The following is a 20,398-nucleotide window of genomic DNA, read 5'->3' on the forward strand; positions in this document are numbered from 1 at the left end:
GCAGTGGGGAGCCACTATTTGCCCCACTGGGGAAGCTTAGGGTGCCCCTATCTGTAGTAGTCTGTTACTTCAGTGGTGCAAATAGTAGTCCTTCGGTCCATTTCACATCAGGAAAATAGCACAGAGAAAGAACATAAGAAAGGCCCTGCTGGATCAGACCAAGGTCCATCAAGTCCAGCAGTCTGTTCACACAGTGGCCAACCTGGTGCCTCTAGGAAGCCCCCAAACAAGACGACTGCAGCAGCATTGTCCTGCCTGTGTTCCACGGCACCTAACATAATAGGCATGCTGATCCTGGAGAGAATAGGTATGCATCATGACTAGTATCCATTTTTACTAGTAGCCATGAAGACTTGAGCCACAGTCCTGATCCATATTGGGATCCCACATGCCTGATAACTGAATTTAAAAAATTCTAGGCGCTCTGATCGTGTAACTCCAGCATGTCATCTAGTTTGGCCCAGTTTTACAGAAAGTAGTGATTTGAACCCAGGTCTCCCCAGTCTTGGTCCAACGAACTAACTACTACACTGGTGCATGTGTTTTTATTCAACAAGTGCTGCATGCAGTCACAGTAGCGTTCTATTTTAATTTCTGAACACCCCTCATAGATCAGGAGTGTTATAAAAGACTGCACATAAGAATGTGAGTGCTATATAAAACAAATCTCTTACAAGTAAAAAAACAAAAAACAAAAAACCCTCTCCTTCGGTGGTACTATCCCAGGAAGGAAGGTTCACTCTAATGTTGGATTGTTAAGTGCAAATGACCAATTGTTTAAAAGAAATGGTTTAAAGTTGTTTAAAACACTCATTGCTGGCTTCTGATCCTAAAAATTATCCATATATCTAATTTCCAACATGGCCAAATCTGTGAATACTTAAATACAGAGACTGGAGCCATGAGCAGACAAGACAAATCTTCCTAAAAACCTGAAAAAGCTCCAGGTTTGCAGAAAAATTTGAATTCTAAAAAAAAATATTTGGGAGTTAAAACACCCCCAGAATAGAAGCAGTGCCTATACCTTTAAGGAAGGAATGCCTTCTTAGTAGCCATGGTAGAGAGTTCCTAGGCAATCAAAATATTGCCAACCTTCACACCTTGGTTTTTGTCAGTAAAAGGCAGGGGGAGGTACCTTTCCAGGGATATTTTGACCTCCCAGTCTACCCCAGTCCCCCTGCCTCCTGCCCAGGAGAGAGGACACCGTGGGGCCTGGCCCTGATCAGCAACCTTTTACCACTCACTACAATGCAATTAAAAGGAGCCTTGTGGTGCAGAGTGGTAAGCTGCAGTACTGCAGTCCATGTTAGATCCCGATGGAAGTCAGTTTCATGTAGCCGGCTCAAAGTTGACTCAGCCTTCCATCCTTCCGAGGTCTGTAAAATGAATATTCAGCCTACAGGGGGTAAATTGTAGACGACTGGGGAAGGCAATGGCAAACCACCCTGTAAACATAGTCTGCCTAGTAAACGTTGTGATATGATGTCACCCCATGAGTCAGTAATGACCCGGTGCTCGCACAGGGGGCTACCTTTACTTTTACCTCCAATGCAATTGGCAGGACTCACCCAGGTGCAGTGGTGACTACTGGATGACTTGGTGCCACACACAGCTTGTCTGGGCCCAGTGGCAGCTCCCACAACTTGCCAGACTTGGATGGGCCTGGCAGCAGCCACCACACAACTCACCTGAACTTGATACCACATGACCTTAGCAACTTGGGAAAGGCTGTTGGGGAAGGGAAAGCTGCGAGTCTGTAAAGTGTAGTGCATAAAGTGTCAGACTGCCATCTGGGAGACTCAGGTTCAGATCCCTACCCTGCCATGGAAGCTTGCTGGGTGACCTTGAGCCACTCACTCCCAGCCTAGTCTACCTCTCGGGGTTGTTGTGATGATAAAATGGAAGGGAATGATGTAAGCTGCTTTGGGTCCCCACTGGGGAGAAAGGCAGGGTGTAAAGGAAGTAAATAAATAAATAAATAAATAACAAAGCTGAAGATTGGGTGGGCAGATAAAAGAAAGGTTGGTTGGGGATGAGAGAAAGAAGCCAGGGAAAGGGAGGGGATACAGAGGCTGCCAGGAGAAGAAAGGTAGAAAATAGTCTGAGGTAGAAAATAGTGTGAGGTAGAAAATAGTATGAGGATAGGGATAAAGACGAAAGTGAAGCAATTTTTTGCGGGTTCCCTGCTTGAAATAATACACAACTCATTACGAGTGCAGGTAATTAAAAATAATTAGTATTTATAGATTGCTTTCTTGAGTTTTCAAAGTTTCACAGGTTCTCTCAGTAATCCCTACAACAACCCTGTAAGGTAAGCCAATGTCACTCCCAAGACTGAGACTAAGAGTGGTGGCTTGCCTGAAGATACCTAGTGAGACTGTCTTAAGTAAGAACCTCCCAGGTCAGTGTTGTCTTATTCTCTACACTATATTTCTCAGATGCATACATATGTCTTGCACACACAGGACCTCAAGTTGTGAGGTAAAGGGCCATATTTATTAAAATGTTAAAACTGACATTAAATATACTTTTTAAGCCATCTTGCAGAGTTATTCTAAGCATCACTGGACATCCAGATATAAAAGATAGCACTGCTCAAACACAGAAGGCTGCTGTGTACAACAAGACAGTTTAGCTTAACGAAGTTTGAATAGTCACAAGTGTGCTTGCTGAGGTTATTATTCTCCTGATAAGACATTTGCTAATGTTAACTTTGCTAACTTCACTGTCCCAAGCATATTTTTTTCTTTAAAAAATCATAATTCACACATTTACTTGCAGGATAGATCAGATGTATAAAATTATGACGCATGCCACTTTCAATATAAGGCCCTCCCCACCTTTTCCGAAACTAGAGAGTATGAGCTTAGGTGTGTGACCTTGCAAGTTATGCACCCACAATATTTCCCCCTCTCCTTATCATCCTGCAGGTCTCTCAGCAATAGCCTTATGCTCAATCCCCACTGGATAATACTGAAATATGCTGGACGAGTGGAGACCTGTGTAAAATTGGAGATATGTTTTTGTGTGTCTAATATCCACTTTGTTTATTCCCGCTTCCTCAGGCACACATATATGTTCAAACACTCACATATATCAACAGTCCTAACAATTAGCTAACTCTTTAACAGTAGTTACTCCTTTGTCTGCTGAACGCTCTCCCACCTACATGTTTTTTAGGCCACAATGCTAATAGTATGTGTAGGTTCTGAGCTGTTGGAATGTCCAAAAACTTTCTGTTACATCTTAGCCACTGACCTAAAAGCGAAGGGCCTTACTTCAGTGAACTCAGTCAGGATTCTTATAACCAACAGCTAAGGTGGTTTCAAAGACTACTTATTTTTTTCCTTTTGTTGAGTTTATCAAACTCTCAGTTTTTGCTTGCTAACAAGTTCTTAAAATAAAGTAAGAACACAATCTTCTCCATACCCTGTGGTCAAGTAACGCACACACATAATCAACATGCAAGTGCATCTCTCTCATGCAGAGGGCATGAGAGATGCCCCATGCACAGGGCAGCTTGAAGGAGAGGGAAGGAAGAGGCAAGGGACTAGGACAAAGAAAGCCAAAACGAATTTTTACAAACCCCTGGCAGCTCCCCCCATGACTAGAGTCAGATAGCAGCTTCCTATCTAGACAGTTTTCTCCCTTATACATCAATATGTTATGATTTTACTCATTTTATATCCTGGATAGTTTTAAAGTGTGGTCATTTACAACTTATACTGACACATTCCAGTAATACTACGGTAGAGCAGACAAGCTCTCCATTACAATTCCAAAGGAGATCACATGGTTGAAAGTGTAATCATGTAATTCAAGAGATCATGAGGAACATGCAGTGCCAGGATCCAGATGCTGGCGAGGAAGAACTGTGGAAAGGGAGTGATCTTAAAATCCCAGGAGTCCTTTCCTTATCAACTAACTAGCTGTTATTTAAATAATGGTCAATGTTGCTCTGTGGCACTGGCAGACTTTTATGGACAGCTACAACAACCTTATTAAAACAAACTTATAGCTGAGCTTATGGACCATAAAATTGCTTTTTGCTTTTTAAAAAAATTATGGGCACATAAAACTATCAATTTGATGCATTAAGTATATTTCTGAAATAAGTTGTAGTCAATAATCTCCAAGTAAATATGACATAACTATTTCCAGATTCTTCAAATTAAATACACACAACTGAATATTAGAAAACATTCAAATCTTGCAAAAGATTATCCTGTTTAACTCCAGGACAACTAAAAACAACCTGGGAAAAGGAAAGCAGGCAACATTCTGGCCCCTCTTCTTCACTGAATATAAAATCCCTACAATTGAAGGGATTTTAAAAATGAATTTATTTTCTAGGAAATAAAAGTAATTACAAAATATTAACAAGCTCCCCTTTCTGATAAATTTAAGAATACTTGCTATGCAAACACATCTGCATTTCAATTTAAGAAGCCCTCAGGCAAACATTTATAATAAAATTTATTATGAATAAGCACTCACTTCCTTCTCTTGCTAAAGCATACCACCATAATTTTATGTCTGTCAATTAAAATTATCCATCAAAGCTCACAAAAGATACTTTCAGTCCCCCACATTAGTTAAATATCCTGCTACTGCAGAAACAGATTCCCCAAATAATTTCGGAGCTGATCTGCTCAGTTTGTACAGATATACTTAACAGTTCACATTCACACCCATATCACGGTGCGCTTTCTTGACAGAAATTAATGTGCCTCATGGTACATTAACATTCAGACTTAAAATGAGTAAATACAAAATGTAATCTTATGTAAACAGTCCTCAAGACATATCTGACAGAATGTTTCAATAAAGCATTCAAGTCACTGAAGAACAAGATAAACTCATAATTCAAATATATACTCATTAGCTAGATATATTCGCCTGAATATAAGGGCCGCCAATGCTAAAACAAGGAGAACAATCAGCATATTTGACCCCATGTGGCTTGTGTTGACTCTCGGCTGCTGGACCTGATTGAAGTTGGTTGAAGAGGGCACCCTTCTCCGCTGTGCACGTCGCTGCCGCGGGCTCATGGATGTACTACTTGACACCGTTTGGGCATGTTCTTCTTGACTGGAAGTGGCTGAATTAGTCTGATTGTCAGACTACAAGAGAAAAGCTGGATTTAATACAGTGGAACACAAAATAGTGTGTATCACAATATTTGCCTGGAAGCTATTGTCCTTGTGAGGTTGTTTTCAGCTCACTACTAGCATGAGCAGCACTTCGGGAAAACATAGTTCCTGACACAGGAACGACAATGGCTGAAGAGGTCCAAACAACCCCAAATAAAAGGTACAATGCCTCCTGACCTACATAACAACAGAGGCAACTTGAATTTTCTAGTCTCTGGGCAAAGGACATTCAGAAAAATGGACAGCCTCTCAAACACAGGCTGGGGTGAAGAGATGCCAGCACATATGGAGATCAACAATATGATTCTTTATAGATTCATCTATTTTGAGTCGATAGTCATACATCAAGTGGAAAAGTAAAAATATGCAAGTTAAAGCTTTTTCTGTTTTGTGCTAAGCACGTATTCTGAAAGATCTAGCAACAAAACTGGTGAGCTGCTAGATGAAATACTATTATAAAAATGGGATCGATGGCTACCTTTTTTTCATTCCCAGTGTAAAATTCAATTAGTATTTCTGATAACTGCAGGGGATAAATGTCTTAACACGAAATTAAAGAACTGGAAGACTTCCACAGGAAAACTAAAAGAAAAATCATGAGGCTTAGTAATGATCTTGCCCACACAGGCAATTACTGAGGAAAGATACATAATATTATCAAGTTTGTATTTCCAAATAGCTGGAAAATGCTCTTCAGTGAACAACAGATGGTCTGACATGATTTTATATGATTTTTTTTAACCAATCTGCAGTCCATGAACACATAAAAAAAATAAACCATACACTCACACACTCAGCTTAGCTGGGATTTGTCTACAATTTATCAGCGAATTTAGATTGCAGCTAGAGCAGTCTCATAGCAGCAGATGCCTGGCCCCATACTAGGCCTCAGTCACTTCCAAAGTAGAAGGGTTACATAAGCACTATCCTTGGCCATATTAATGTGTAAATGCCATAATTAAGCAAACAATTATTTTAAATGGTCAGAATTAATACTGCCCTTTATGTAGGCGAAAAGGAACAAGATAAGCATATTAAATAAAGTAACTGCTGCAAATCACTAAACGTCAAGGATCGTTCCCAGTTTACATAAGACTCTTACGTTTGGAGCAACAGCAAATGTGGCACTGCTGCAAAAAACAACACCACATCCAATCCTCTGTACAAGCCACATGTAGTTCCAAAAAGGTATGACTTTAAGGGCAGAGGTATGTCCTCACTCGAGGAAAGTACACCTTGCCAACTGAAGAATGTTTGAGACGGATATCAAAGCTATGGTTTTCCTGACATACTAATAAGCTTTAACACATGGGTGTGTGAAAGCATCCAGGCAGTTTCAACCTGATTTTTCAAATCCCAGCCTTCATTAATCTTTATTCAGTACCCACCACTTCACTGGAGGGTGCATCCTGGAATGATGGAGCTGTACTTTGCTGCTGGGCTTCAGGGGAACTGGTCAAATGGCTCGATCCAGAGGTATCTGCAGATTCAGCGATGGATTTTCTAGATGAATTTACTTCAGCCTGTATTTCAAAAAGATGTATTATGCAATGCCTCATGTTATCAAAATAATATACTCAGTCTTCATTAGCAGGAATGGACACTGCATTTAGGGTATAACATTTCTAGAACAAGTGTTTCTGAAACTGTCAGGGTTTTTGTTGGATTTCTAGTTTCCACATTGCACAAACAATCTTTACGGCAGCACCAAGTAAGCCGTAGCAACACCACAATGATTCCATCAAAATAAAAACTACAAGTGTCCACAAGTTTTCACAGACAAAATTAAAATACATAATAATTTAGAATACCTCAAAATAAAACATGATAATATACCTTACAAATGTATAAGTAATTTATTAACGCAATGGCTAGTGACCCAGAGTAAAGCAATTAATTGACAAGTCAGCCACATTTTCGTCAACATGTCTCATCTTCATCTTTATAATGGTGGCAACAAACTGCCATTTTTAGTTTAGCTGGAGTGATACCATTTTTTTTAAAGACCAAAAGTAAAACACACCTCAAACAAAAAAAATGGACAGGATGAAGTAATCCTATGCTAGGTGTGATCCAGGGACTCCAACAGAAGGGGGAGCCCCATGGGCTCAACAGTTTCCCATTCTCTTCTAAGAAAAGGGAAACTCTGCATGAATCATGGGAGGATTTCCTTCATATAAAAGGGAATGGGAGACCCTTTTATGCATGAAGCTCTAGAGTACAGAGGCTCTGCTTAAATCACTCTGGTTGACAAAAGCATGATGCAAACATTACACTTGAAACAACCCCACACTTATAAAGTTATTTCACTTCCCTTAAAAACAGGCATGATAGTTATTTATAACACTATATCCAAAAGGGGAGATATGTTGGTAAAACACCACTGGGAGGCAGCGCCGGTGCCTGAGCCCCACGCTGCTGGGTGGCTCCCCAGGACTGACATAAGTTGCCCTCTGCTGGCCCAAGTGGGGTGATGCCAGCTCCTATGTGGCTCCGGACCTCCCCTTCAGGATTGCATGGTTAGTCTCATCATAACCAGACATTTTTGCTCTCTGGGCAGATGTTAAAAATTTGGACACCCACCTTCTCCTAACTTACAAGCAAAAATGACAATTCAGAGTTCAACAACAATACGTTTTATTTCTGCCCTATATATCAATTTTACACATTCTGCCAAGTCCTGATATTTCAAAACAGTGGCAAGGGAAAGGCAGGCAGTGCCTAGTGCTTGCCAAGCAGTAAGAGTATGGCCAATTAATCTCAGTTATAGGCTTTCAGTTTCTCAGCCTATACTGGTCCCGTCCCCCCCGCTGTGACCTGCATTTCTCCGCCTACTCCAGCTATGCTCCTATCAACAGTGCAATCCTAGGCAGAGTTACACCCATCTGAGCTCACTGAATTCAATGGACTCAGAAGGGTACAACTCTGCTTAGGACGGCACTGCAAATTACCTTAGACTAAGAGAACAGCAAATAGTGACTCTACCTTGAAACTAATTTGCCTGGCAAGTTCCTTGGCCTCTTTATCTGCCTGGCTTGAGGCACTTCCAGAAGTCAGGGGCAAGAGTGCTTCCTTCATAAGTGATCCACATCCTTCACAGTAGAAATCCTGAGACCTAATAGTAAATAGAAGCACACTGAATTTAAGCGGGCCAGCAAGGGAGCTCAAAATCTCCAGCATTCTCACTGAATCTTACATTTGTGAAGTGATATCTAACTCAGATGTACCAGTGTAACTGCTGTGCCTGCTCCAAGCTTCCACAATGTTTGGTTGATAATATGATATTGGTAGTACGTGTACAAAACCACAAACGACTAAATGCTTTGCTACAGAGCAATTCTGATCAACAATATCCTACTCTAACTTTCCACCAGTTAAAATTATTCTCCATTCCCCCCTACAAGGTACAATATGTACAGCCAGCATGCCTGTCAACTCAGAAGCGGCTTGATGTTCAATGGACCGTATTCCTAGCAAGCATACACAGAATTACCCAAATCATTAACTGTCTTTAGGGAGCAAACTCAATGTACAAACCCCCCACATATTATGGAGCGTTATGGTAAGGTACAGAAACAAAACATTTATTTAACCGATTGCATAAACCTCAAAGGAAAATTAAATGAAGCATTACAATGACAAAAGGACAAACGTAACACCAATTTGTACAATATCCAATGTACTTGTCAGAATAAGCATGAAAACAGATTCAAATTGTTCCAGATGGCTGGGCGTTTTACTGGCTGCATTTTCTAATCCTTGTTATATTGATGGATTAGCCAGTCACCCCAAAGTTTTCCTTCCTGCCTACTTGGATGGCCTTATATTGGCATCTAGAATTAAAGCTCAAGACAAAACAGAAATTAGAGATGCCGCTGGATTCTACCAGGGAGTGGAACCTTGATAGAAATATAACAAACAAGCAAACACACATGGAGAAAGTGCATGGTAACAAATGGGAAAACATGTAACTTTGTGTGATTCTGGAACCATCTACAATGCAGTAGACTTCATGGTGCACAGAGGTTTTGTATTGTAGTGACACAATACAAAACCCAACCCCGCTGAAATGCTTATGCAGCAAAACCATGTGATTTCAGCTCTCTATAGCAAATACTGCGGAAAGGTCACAGTCATGGTAAAAATGTACTCTTTAAGACTATGTTTAAGAATAATGCTTGAACATGTTAATAGTACCATTTAAGGAGAGTTACACCTTATAAGCCCAGTGGGTTTAGAAGGGTGTAACTCTACTCAGGATGGCACTATTAGTCTCGAAACAGATAAGAGGCCTAAAAATTGAGTTGTTTATTGAAAAGGCAACAACAAAAGTTGTTGTTTGATTGAAGCGTCAATATTGGATGACATCAAAACAAAAAGAAAACCCTTACTTTTTAGCAAGTGCTCTTCTTTCCTCGGGCGTGTAGTCCAGAGATCCTATGGCTCCTTCCCCTTTGGTTGGCATAAATCCAATAATTGCTAGCAAAGCTGTCCTTACTGTAGTTGAAAGAGAAATATGCAGGCTAACAGTTAAGACCGAAAGCACTCACTGAAGTGCTGAGCTGAAGAGAATAGGACAATTCAATCACACACATACACACACACCAGAAGTGTAAAGTTTAGCTGCTCTGTGTCTCCAATAACCAAACGCATGCATATGTGAATTACAAGGAAGTATTGGCTGTAAACTGTAGTGCAGCAGTCTACGGCTTTACTATGTACCAAGGCCCCTTCGCTGGCAGTGCAGTGTGCAAAAGTAGACAGTACTTACTGCTCCATGATGGTTGCCATGTTTCAGGATGATGTCCTGAGATGCTTAAGCAAATTTTCTTTCCCACCTCAAACCTGCCATTGGCCTTAAATGGAGGAGAGAAAGAGAAAACAAACATCAAATAAAATCAAATTGTATTCTCAAATCAAGTTTCAATCAGAAAATGAAGACTTATTTGAAAAAAGTGGTTTCTTGCAGTATACGCAGATTGCAAAGAATATTAAGCAATATTTTACAGTTGCATAATGCTTTGTATATGGTCAGTATATGCTAATGTCAAAGTATAGTTGACATGACATGATTTATTTATTATGGTCAAAGACTAGTACCGAATAAATACATTACCAGAAGTTACATAACAAAAATTAGAAGTATAGTTGAATGTTCATGAAAATAAAAGCTGAAATCTATCTGTAGCAATAGGAATGATCAGTCAGACTCAGATGACATGGCTCCCCCATGAATGCTAATGCTGCAATCAAAGTTTCCCTGAAAGAAGTGGCTGATACAAAAAGCTCCAATGCAATTTGCCTTTGAGGATGTATCTGCATGGGTCGTTTCAGTCTGAATGGACTCAACACGTCCTTTCGACAGTCAATCCCCATGAAGGCCCAAGCTGAACCACAGTTAGTCTGCTTTGAAGGTAATATTGCTAGCACAGAAAACTGCAGTATACAACCAGCAAGAACGTCATGCTATCCTACAGTACATTGCTTCTTCAGAATAAATAACTGACCAAAAATCGTAAGTTAGACACAGATTAACGTCATTATTGCTCATACCTGAATACAACTTAGCACAAAAGCCTTCCAAAAAGAAAAAATGCACTTTACTTTTGTTATATATAGTGTTCTTGGTCTATTCCACATGAGGAAAAGAGGCTTAAATACCTGAGACACTGGAAAATGTATACGGAATTAAGTTGTACGTTTTTATGTCCTACAATACAATGAACAAACAAATAATAATAATATATTAAAACCCCTGCTGGTGTCCTGTCTTAAACAGAAATTGATACCACCCATGATTTAAAAAAATGTAGTTGAAATAAGAAAAAAGATAACGAACTGCGTTAAATATGTTCGAATGTTCCCCAAATGTTCAGGAATCTATAAAATACAACCCCCCCACCCAAATCTCTTAGAATTAACACAATTTTTCTTCTCTAAACACCATGTTTCCAACTCAAATATACCTTTCAGCTGTAAAATAATTATCTTCTAGAAATCAACACTTCTTATACTCCACTATAAGGGCTGGAGCTGAAATTCCTATTAGCCAAATTTGCTTGTAGACAAAGAAAGAAAAACCAAAAAAACGGCAGCTCTTAATTTTCTTAGATATTCTCTTACAGATTGTTTAGAGTAACAAAAACCTTTAATAGTAATCTGACCAAGTAGCCACACTTTAAAGTTAGTGGCTAAACATTCTTACCGTTAAGAGAATAATGCTTGGTGGTTTCATAGGATACTCTGGTGGTAATACTATTCGACCATGATAAACACCTCCATCAAAATCTGAATCTGGAGGACCTCTGACAGTAAAGTGCCATTCAAAAAGGTTGTCCTAGAAAAATACAAATGTACACATGATGTAACAACTAATTACTTGAAACCTATATAGATTGAGTACAAAAATCAGAGGAGTTGTACCCAGCAATCCACACATGCAAGGATCACAGATCCCGCCCCCACCCCTCCAGCAGTTCCTTCCACCTCCAGGACAGTCATGGGACCTACTTGGAAAGCAGCCATGTGGATGAGTTAGTTGCAGGAAGGAAGGAGAAAGGGGACAAATTGCTCTTTATCCCTTCTTCCATTAGTGGAGCTGCACTGCTGGAAGAGGCAAGGAAGGTCGATTTTGCCCCCTTCATTGTCCTCACTGCATGCCTCACTGCGACCCACATGGTTATTACGCTATGCAGGTCTCACGACCCTAGGAAAGATCCATGACTGTATCTTCTGACAATAGATTGCTGGATACAACTTGCCATGTTTCTCACATAACATCTATGAAGACATACATAATATAGATTTGTTTATGATCATCTGCAACGTATGTACACAACACAAAAACAAAAGGAAATTTAGAGTTGGATCCAGTGGGAAAGCTTGAAGACAAAGATGGCAGAATGGTTCTTTCCCTGTCTTCCTCAATGCACAGTGCTGTCTGTTAACACACAGAGAGAAGTTTCACTTTTCATTTGTAATTTGTTTAATGGTTTCTCCACTGGTTGATGTATGCATGATTTTCCTAAAACACTTAACTATGAGTCACATACTCCCTGCCTTCCACTGCTTCCTTCACTAGCATGAATTTCCCCACTGGTCTTAAACATAGTGAAGGCTTCTGCTGGCACTAGCCTTTATTATAACTTAACAATAATTAGGCTGAGCAAGATTTGAAAATATGTTTGGGAGATGGTTTCAAAACCTGGCTGACTAAACCTGTGGCAATGACCAATACTCACATGAATCTTAGTAAAGTTAAGGTCAATCAGTAATATTCACATAGGAGAAGGGCAGGGATGGGAAATGGAAAGCATCACCCTGCTGTCTGCTTCCAACCACTATAGGACTAAGAGTGTGGCATGTGCAATTAATTTCAAGTGCATGAATTTTCACAGTATCATGAACTGATTTTACAAACAGCATGGATTTCCAAACAAACCATTCTTACAATTTTATGGCCTTGGACACCTCAATAAGAAATAACTGTTTAGAAAGTTGCTTTAAAAACAGATGGACAATAATTACCTCGCTGAATCACTGGTGTGAATCCTGCAACTACATCACTTGGTTCATCCAGCCGTCTTCATAGGACTGAAAGTTTATGTCTCTCCCACCCACCCCCCATATGGATGTGCAAATTGATATCCCTAACCCTATACAAACAAGTTGCTTTACTGCAGTGGATAAAGCACACACTGAATATAAGTGGCACCTGAGACTAACTAAACATACAAGTTTGGGGAAATTAGGCCAATGAGCTGGAAACAATCAGGAAAGTAGTCCAATGGCACAAAACTGGTATTTTGATGTAGTACATCTAGATTCAAGCCCAGTAGCACCTTAGATATCTGACAAAGGGAGCTGTGACTCTCAAAAGCTTATACCCTGAAAATTTTGTTGGTCTCTAAGGTGCTACTGGACTCAAATCATCCACTGTTACTTAGCCCCTTGGTAATACTATTTGCCTTAGTAAAGAAAACAAACATTTTATATTGTAGGAAAAACATCATTTATTACTTCAAATATTGTTAGGCTGATCTCTAGCAGTAAGAACAAATGTGGGTTCAAGTTCGGGCAAAATTTGGCTCAGATTAAAGTGAGGCAGAAGAGAGAGGAGAAAGGACTATTCACCTGAAAAGGTCTGAACAATTACAATTATGTTGTAAATAATTGCCAGTTTGAAAAAAGGGGGAATTTTGTTTTGACTTTGTTAACTATAGAATCTGTGAAGGGGGATTAGACATTAAAAGTTCCTATAACATTGTGACCACAAGTTCTATGATCAAAAGAGCGCGCTGAAATAAAAATTAAAGAAGCATCTCTGAATATCTCCCCCTTTAAAATAAAATCCCAGAACAGCTTTGGTTTTTAACCTGTGTTTTCTAAATTCTGAGATCAGAGATCCCCTCCCCACTAAAGAAAGTGCTTGCTAAATTCATATGTGGCAGGTCAGTAAAAATGTTTGTAAGCTTCTCTACAATGCTGACCCAATTTTATCATGCCATCAATATGCTACAAATGACAGGAAAATCTATGTGTGGGCAGGTAGACTTTTAAAAAAATTTGTGGCCTCATTTGCCAGCCTGATACAGGAAACACATACTAACCTCTAAGGGCTGTGCATGATAATGGTCTGTTGGATCCTTCAGTTCAGCAGCCTCTTTCATCAACCGTTTAACAGCTGAAAAAGAAAAAGCATGGGACATAAGAGGTGCCCTATTGGCTCAGACCTGTGGTCCATCCAGTCCAGCATCCTACTTCACACAACAGCCAACCAACATGGCACAGAGGCCAAGGTCTTCCTCTGATGTTATCTCATGGTATTCAGAGGTTTACTGCCTCTGAACACAGAGGTTCCCTTCAGTCATCTTGGCTAGTAGCCATTGATGGACGTTGCCATGACATGGGTGATCAAATCATAATTTACCACCAAAACAATGAATAAAAGGATTTATAGCTATGATTATACATTTGTTTTTTCAAATGTTGTTTTTCAGATATAATGCTACCTGGATATAAACAGTGTGTGTAAAGTGCTGTCAAGTCGCAGATGACTTATGGCGACCCCAGCAAGGGGCTTTCAAGGCAAGTGAGAAGCAGAGGTGGTTGGCCATTGCCTTCCTCTGCAGAGTCTTCCTTGCAAGTCACCCTTCCAGGTGTCGACCCTACTTAGCTTCCAAGATCTGATGACATTGTGTTACACCATGCTGCCTTTCCTCCCGGATACAACTTAAAATATAGTAAAAAAAATTAAAATCACAGTATGTATGACTATAAAGGAGGAAATAGGAGAATAGGTGTTTGGCAGAGTCCAGTCAATTAGAGGACACAGTCAAGCTAAGAGTGGGTTGTTTGGCCTATACAGGATCAATATCTTGGCCAGTGCCCTACATGTCCAACTAGAAAACTAGCAATCTATCTGAAAAAAAGAAACAAGTAAAGCAATCTGAAATTATTAGTTTCTTCAGCAAATACATTCACACTTAACCAGAGTCAATCTCAAAATAAATGGACTTGGCATGTTCCATATCCAGCATGCAGTGTCAACACATCAGCTACAGGAAAGGCTTCGAAGTGTGTATATTTAAGGCATGTCTGCATACAAAGGGATTGTACATTTCACCTTCTGGTTGTAACCATCATGAAACATCAAACAGCGCTTCTGAGGGTCCCATCGGGAATTTGGGTGGCGAGGCTGGGGGGAGAGAGCCTGCAACTGGAATGGGGAATCTGGACAGTTCTGAGGTCAATGTGGAACACCTTACATAGCCCTCTCAAATCCAGCCATGACTATTCAAACTTTTTGTTGTATTATAGATAATGTCCATATTCTAAAGAACATGAAGTGCCACTGGTTTACCAGTAGGATTCCTAAAAGAAGTTTATATCACAATATTTTAAATAGCATTAGGAGTTCTAAACAAGCAGAATTAAATCACTAAATCAAAACATGTTTACCAGTAAATAACAAAAGAAGTCCTGCATGGGCAGAAAGAGCTGTTGAACAATGCCAACAAGTAGGCTTGCTTTTCATAACAAGGAACACCAAAGAGCCACTTCAAGCAGCACGTACTGCCCAGAGAGGAGACTGCCACATACTGGATGACCCATCCTTCCTTCATTTCCTACATTACAAAATTACAGCCTAAAACTATGCAAAAGATGTTAAATAATCGCAATTCTTTGAAAACAGATCTGGGTAAATATAAAAGTATTATTGTTTTAACCGTCATCTGGAATACATCACAGGGGTTTTTTATAACTCAATGAAAAAGGGCATTGTTAAGCACTGTTGTTTGTGCTAGGAAGAGCTTACTTGACAACATACCTTACTTAGGCTGTGGGCGAGAAAAAGGTGTGATGGCATGAGGGCAAACCATGCATGTGCTCCCAGGTGGTTGTGGAAACATGAACAACCAGCATTCACAGGGATGAATAAGCCAACCTAGGGCTGCTAACAGCCTGAAGAAAAATGTCTCTCAATAGAGGCTTCATGTGTGGAAATGGGCAGCTGAAGATTTCATGGCACTGAGGTAAATAACATCACCTGACAAATAACATCCCATTAAGCCTCTATTAATGGAGCAGGACTTTTTTCTCCAGATATTTGACAACCCTAAACCAACTACTTTTTTGTTTAAAATCAACTTGCCTGTTCAGCCATGCTAGGGGCATCAAAGCTACCTCCAACTATGTGTGTGTTTTCTCTTACTTTGTAGGATCATGGAGGTTGTCAGATCTAAGTTTTTCGAATTTTCTATGGATAGATTAGGTTCAGGTGCCAAAGTTCTAACACAGTAAATTTGACATGGCAGAATGCTGAAAAGTCACTTAATGCTGAAACAAAGAAGATCAATTTAGCTACAGAACAGCTAAGCTGTACTTCAAAATAATTTTCTCTTTTTCTTTATTGCTACTCTGAATAAAGTTAACCTTTGTACTACAAATAAATATTGGCTGTTTTATGGAACATTTTTTATTCATGAAATAAACCATAACATTCAGCTATGCATTAACAAACTCCTACGTGGTAATCTGTATGAGTATACAGGTGTTTCCTCCCCCTAAGAATAGTAGGGCATAGAGAAGGCATAGCCAGAATATAGGAATCATCGTGAAAACGGGGGAATAAATAGCAACAGTTTGGATGTAAACACCTCCTTCCATGAATGGAAAGGCACTTCCTCTTGCATGAGGACGGGGAGGAGGATCTCACAGCCTACCAAAGAACCCCCAACCTCAGGGAAGCACAAAGGGCTGCAACAGGAAAAGGGAGGTGGGAAAGCTTCCTTTCACAAGTGGTGCTCCACTTTTGGGTCTTTGGATTTATCCCATTGTACTGTGGAGCCCCGTGGCGCAGAGTGTTAAGCTGCAGTACTGCAGTCAAAAGCTCTGTTCACAACCTGGGTTCGATCCCCACGGAAGTTGGTTTCAGGTAGCCGGCTCAAGGTTGACTCAGCCTTCCATCCTTCCGAGGTCGGTGAAATGAGTACCCAGCTTGCTGGGGGTAAAGGGAAGATGACTGGGGAAGGGACTGGCAAATCACCCCGCAAACAAAGTCTGCCTTGGAAATGTCAGGATGTGACATCACCCCATGGGTGCTATATCTGGCAAACCACCTCCTTTAGTCTCTTGCCATGAAAACCCCAAAAGGGGTCGCCATAAGTCGGCTGCGACTTGACGGCACTTTACACACACACACTGTGCTATATAAACATTCTACTTATCAGGCACAGACCCACGAGCTGAGTTTCCTGGGGAAAAAGAAAGGCCTCAATTTAAAAGACAAATCTTAGTAATCCATATTCCCCAGGAGGAAAGAACATACAAAACGCCATCGAGGGGCATTATCGGGCTATTTTAAATTGTATTTTAAACTATTTTTAATGGGTTATTATTTATTGTGTTATAGACTGTGTAAGCCACTCTGAGCCCGACCTTCGGGTTGGGGAGAGAGGGGTAGAAATGTAATAAAATAAAAATAAAAATCACATCAGATCAGGAACCACGAAGTCTGATCAGAGATGAGGAAGCAGGAAAAATAACTTCCAGCAAAGTTCACTTCAGGTAGCATGAGAAGTACAGCACAAAAGAAACAGGAGACATAATGTTAAACGTCTTCTTGATAATCTGGTTTCTTTCTGATCTTTGGCTTCCCCAACTCATACTTCTTATCACTCTTTCCCAGTGTTTGTGTGTTTTTTTTGGGGGGGGGCTGTTGTTATTCAGCCACACACACATCCTAGTCAGCATTCCTTCACTCTTTGTGAGGGGGAAAATGTGTGCACCCCCAGCCATCATGGTCATAGTACAGAAAATCAGAACTTCAAATGAAGGGTTTATTGCAAATTCGGGCACTTTCACACAGCCCAAATAATGCACTTTCAATACACTTTCAATGCACTTTGAAGGTGGATTTTACTGTGTGAACTGGCAAAATCCAGATCGTTACGGTGCACTGAAAGTGGATTGAAAGTGCATTATTTGGGCTGTGTGAAAGTTGGTGCCTGTTCTGCAGGACGGTAATACTCATATTGAGCATCTGATACCTTCAGTTTGATCAAATGCCACATTACCAAAACCTCCATCATCATTGGCAGATACTGAAGCAATCTTACAAGTGCTCCAGCAGCCCACCCAACTCAGGTTGAATCCTGTTTTCTGCTCAACCAGCTATTGACAGCACAGCATTGGCATGTTAAATAGAAACGGTGCGTGCACACAGACATGCACTCCAGCATGTGAAAAGAGAAATGAATGGATTCATTCCAGAGAAATGAATAATTCATTCAACTCATATCCCAACTTGGTTGTATCAACTATGTACCTAAGCCTTTTATTATAACAGGCATTCCTTAGAGCGCCAAGTTGTCTGGCAGGCATCTATAGCAGTGGCTCCCAAAGTGGGCATTACCACCCCCTGGGGGGCAGCGGAATTGCCTAGGGAGGCACTAAGAGGCAAGGGGGCAGCAGGGGGGGCACCAGAGGTGGGACCCTTCAGCTGTGTTGTTCACTAATTTACAATAGATCAAGCTATGGCACCATGCTGGCAAAATTGGTGGAAATTTTTTTCCCCGACTTTGAAGAGCTGGTACCACCGGATCACGTTCATCAGTTTTGCTGAATAAATTTCAACTAAAAAGTTTTAATTTGATTTTGAATAGATGTGCAATTAATTGTTACTGTTTTGAAATTGTATTGTTATTACCTTCTTTTAGTGCATCACGCAAACCCCTATTTTGAACAATGCTTTTTACAGGATAGGGTAGGGGGGCTCTGAGGTTGAGTTTGTGGATCCAAGGGGGCGGTGGCCCAAAAGGTTTGGGAACCACTGATCTATAGGGATGGACGGGTGTAGGTGTGTGATGGGGGAACGGAAACATACCCGTCCAAAAATAGCAGCAGTTTATAAAACAAGGAATATGAAGCTGTGGTTAGGAATGGACCGAGGCTGGATTGTAGCCCATCCACCCACCCCGGACCATGAATAGGGTTGCCAGGTCCATCTTCGCCACTGGCAGGAGGTTTTTGGGGCGGAGACTGAGGAGGGCGGGGTTTGGGGAGGGACTTCAATGCCATAGAGTCCAATGGGCAAAGTGGCCATTTTCTCCAGGGGAACTGATCTCTATCGGCTGGAGATCAGTTATAATAGCGGGAGATCTCCAGCTACTACCTGGAGGTTACAAACAAGGTGCAGTTTTTATATAAGCGACTGAGATTCCTATCAACATACAATGTACAAATACAAGTAACCACACTATAACCCACACATAGTATGTACAAAATATACAATAAAGGAGCAAAAAATCTTTCAAAGGTCTCAGCAGAGTACCAAGTATGTATAAGTTCAAGTTCAATGTTCAGATGAATAAGAAGCCACAATCTTCAATAGGATATGGCCGTTTCAAATTCACAATAGTGCAGAATCCTTCTCCAGTTTGCTTCTAAAGAGTGTGTAGTCCTACACAATCATTTTCATATACCTTTTGGACGTCTTATAGTAACCTGATTTATACTTACCCTGCGTGGGATATGAAAATGATTGTGTAGGACTATACACTCTTTAGAAGCAATTCTCTGAAGGACCTTTGAAAGATTTTTGGCTCCTTTATTGCCCATTTCGTACATACTAGGTGTGGGTTACAGTGTGGTGACTTGTATTTGTACATTGTATGTTTATAGGAATCGCAGGCGCTTGTATAAAAACTGCACCTTGTTTGCAAATGTTTTTCCCCCCGTTCCTAGACTATTTCCCTAACCTTTGGTATTAGTCAAAAAGGGCCGGAGTCCAGTAGCACCTTAAAGACTAACAAAAATATTTTCTGGAAGGGTGTGAGCTTTCGTGAGCCACAGCTCCCTTCTTCAGATACAGCTAGAATGTGAATCCATCGGTCTTTAAGTAGAGGAGAGTGAATTCAGACAAGCATTAGTATGTAAATGTTAACAGTATGTCAATGTGAATCGCAGGCGTGATGGGATGAGGTGTGATATTTGGTATTAGCACGGAGGTGCCTGTTTCCTCCCCCACCCCCTGGAGGTTGGCAACCCCACCCGTGAGCTCCCGGCGGCCGCCTTTCTGCCCTCCAACGGATCTCCTCACCACCTTGGGAAGCGATGGCGGCGGAGAAGGGAAGGCCCAGGGCCGAGGCCGAGCCCCCCCCCCCCCGTCCCCTCGAGGCCCACAAGGCCTCCCGGCCTCCCTACACAGGTAGGGCGGGCGGGGTCCCGGAGTGTGGGGGGGTCCGGCCTGCACGCGCATCGAGACCACGGGCTCGCGTGATGGCGGAGCCCGGCCCCGACCAGCCCGAGGGCGGCCGCGACCAGCCAGAAAGCCCCCCCCCCTTCCCGCCAGGCACTCACCGGGGCTTTTGAGGTTATAGCGGGTCTCCATGGTGGAGGCCGGGCGGCTCTGCGCTGAAGCCGGGCCACGGGGAGCTGCTTGTCCGCCGCCCTCATCCGCCGCCAGGCCGGAGCAGGGAGGGAGGGAGGGAGGGAGGCGCCTCCCCGCCGGGTCACGGCAGCCTGGAAATCCCCTTGACGTGGCCCTGGCTGGAGGAGGAGGAGGAGGAGGAAGGCGCCGCCGGCTGGCCGGCCGGCAATAACCACTGGCCCGCCCGGCCGCGCCTTGCAAAGCAGCCCTTGAAATGTCGCCGTAGTCTCTGCCCCGCCGCCGCCGCCTTTCTTCCTTGCCTCGCCCGCCTACTGGCGGCCGGAACAATCGCCTCCTTCGTCACGCTCACTGA

General features: G+C 41.7%; 1 protein-coding gene across 1 annotated transcript; it reads right to left on the minus strand.

Moving 5' to 3' along the window:
- Positions 1-4,678: 4,678 nt before the first annotated feature.
- On the minus strand, positions 4,679-20,052 carry UBE2J1 (ubiquitin conjugating enzyme E2 J1). Its single transcript, XM_056856431.1, has 8 exons — positions 20,016-20,052; positions 13,763-13,836; positions 11,359-11,490; positions 9,925-10,009; positions 9,545-9,650; positions 8,139-8,268; positions 6,542-6,676; positions 4,679-5,123 (listed from the first exon to the last, which is right to left on the minus strand). Exons 1-8 carry the CDS (start codon positions 20,044-20,046, stop codon positions 4,860-4,862), a joined length of 957 nt encoding a protein of 318 aa, XP_056712409.1. The 5' UTR covers positions 20,047-20,052; the 3' UTR covers positions 4,679-4,859.
- Positions 20,053-20,398: the final 346 nt, after the last annotated feature.

This window comes from Euleptes europaea, chromosome 10 (genome assembly GCF_029931775.1).
Source record: "Euleptes europaea isolate rEulEur1 chromosome 10, rEulEur1.hap1, whole genome shotgun sequence".
NCBI classification, from domain to species: Eukaryota; Metazoa; Chordata; class Lepidosauria; order Squamata; family Sphaerodactylidae; genus Euleptes; species Euleptes europaea.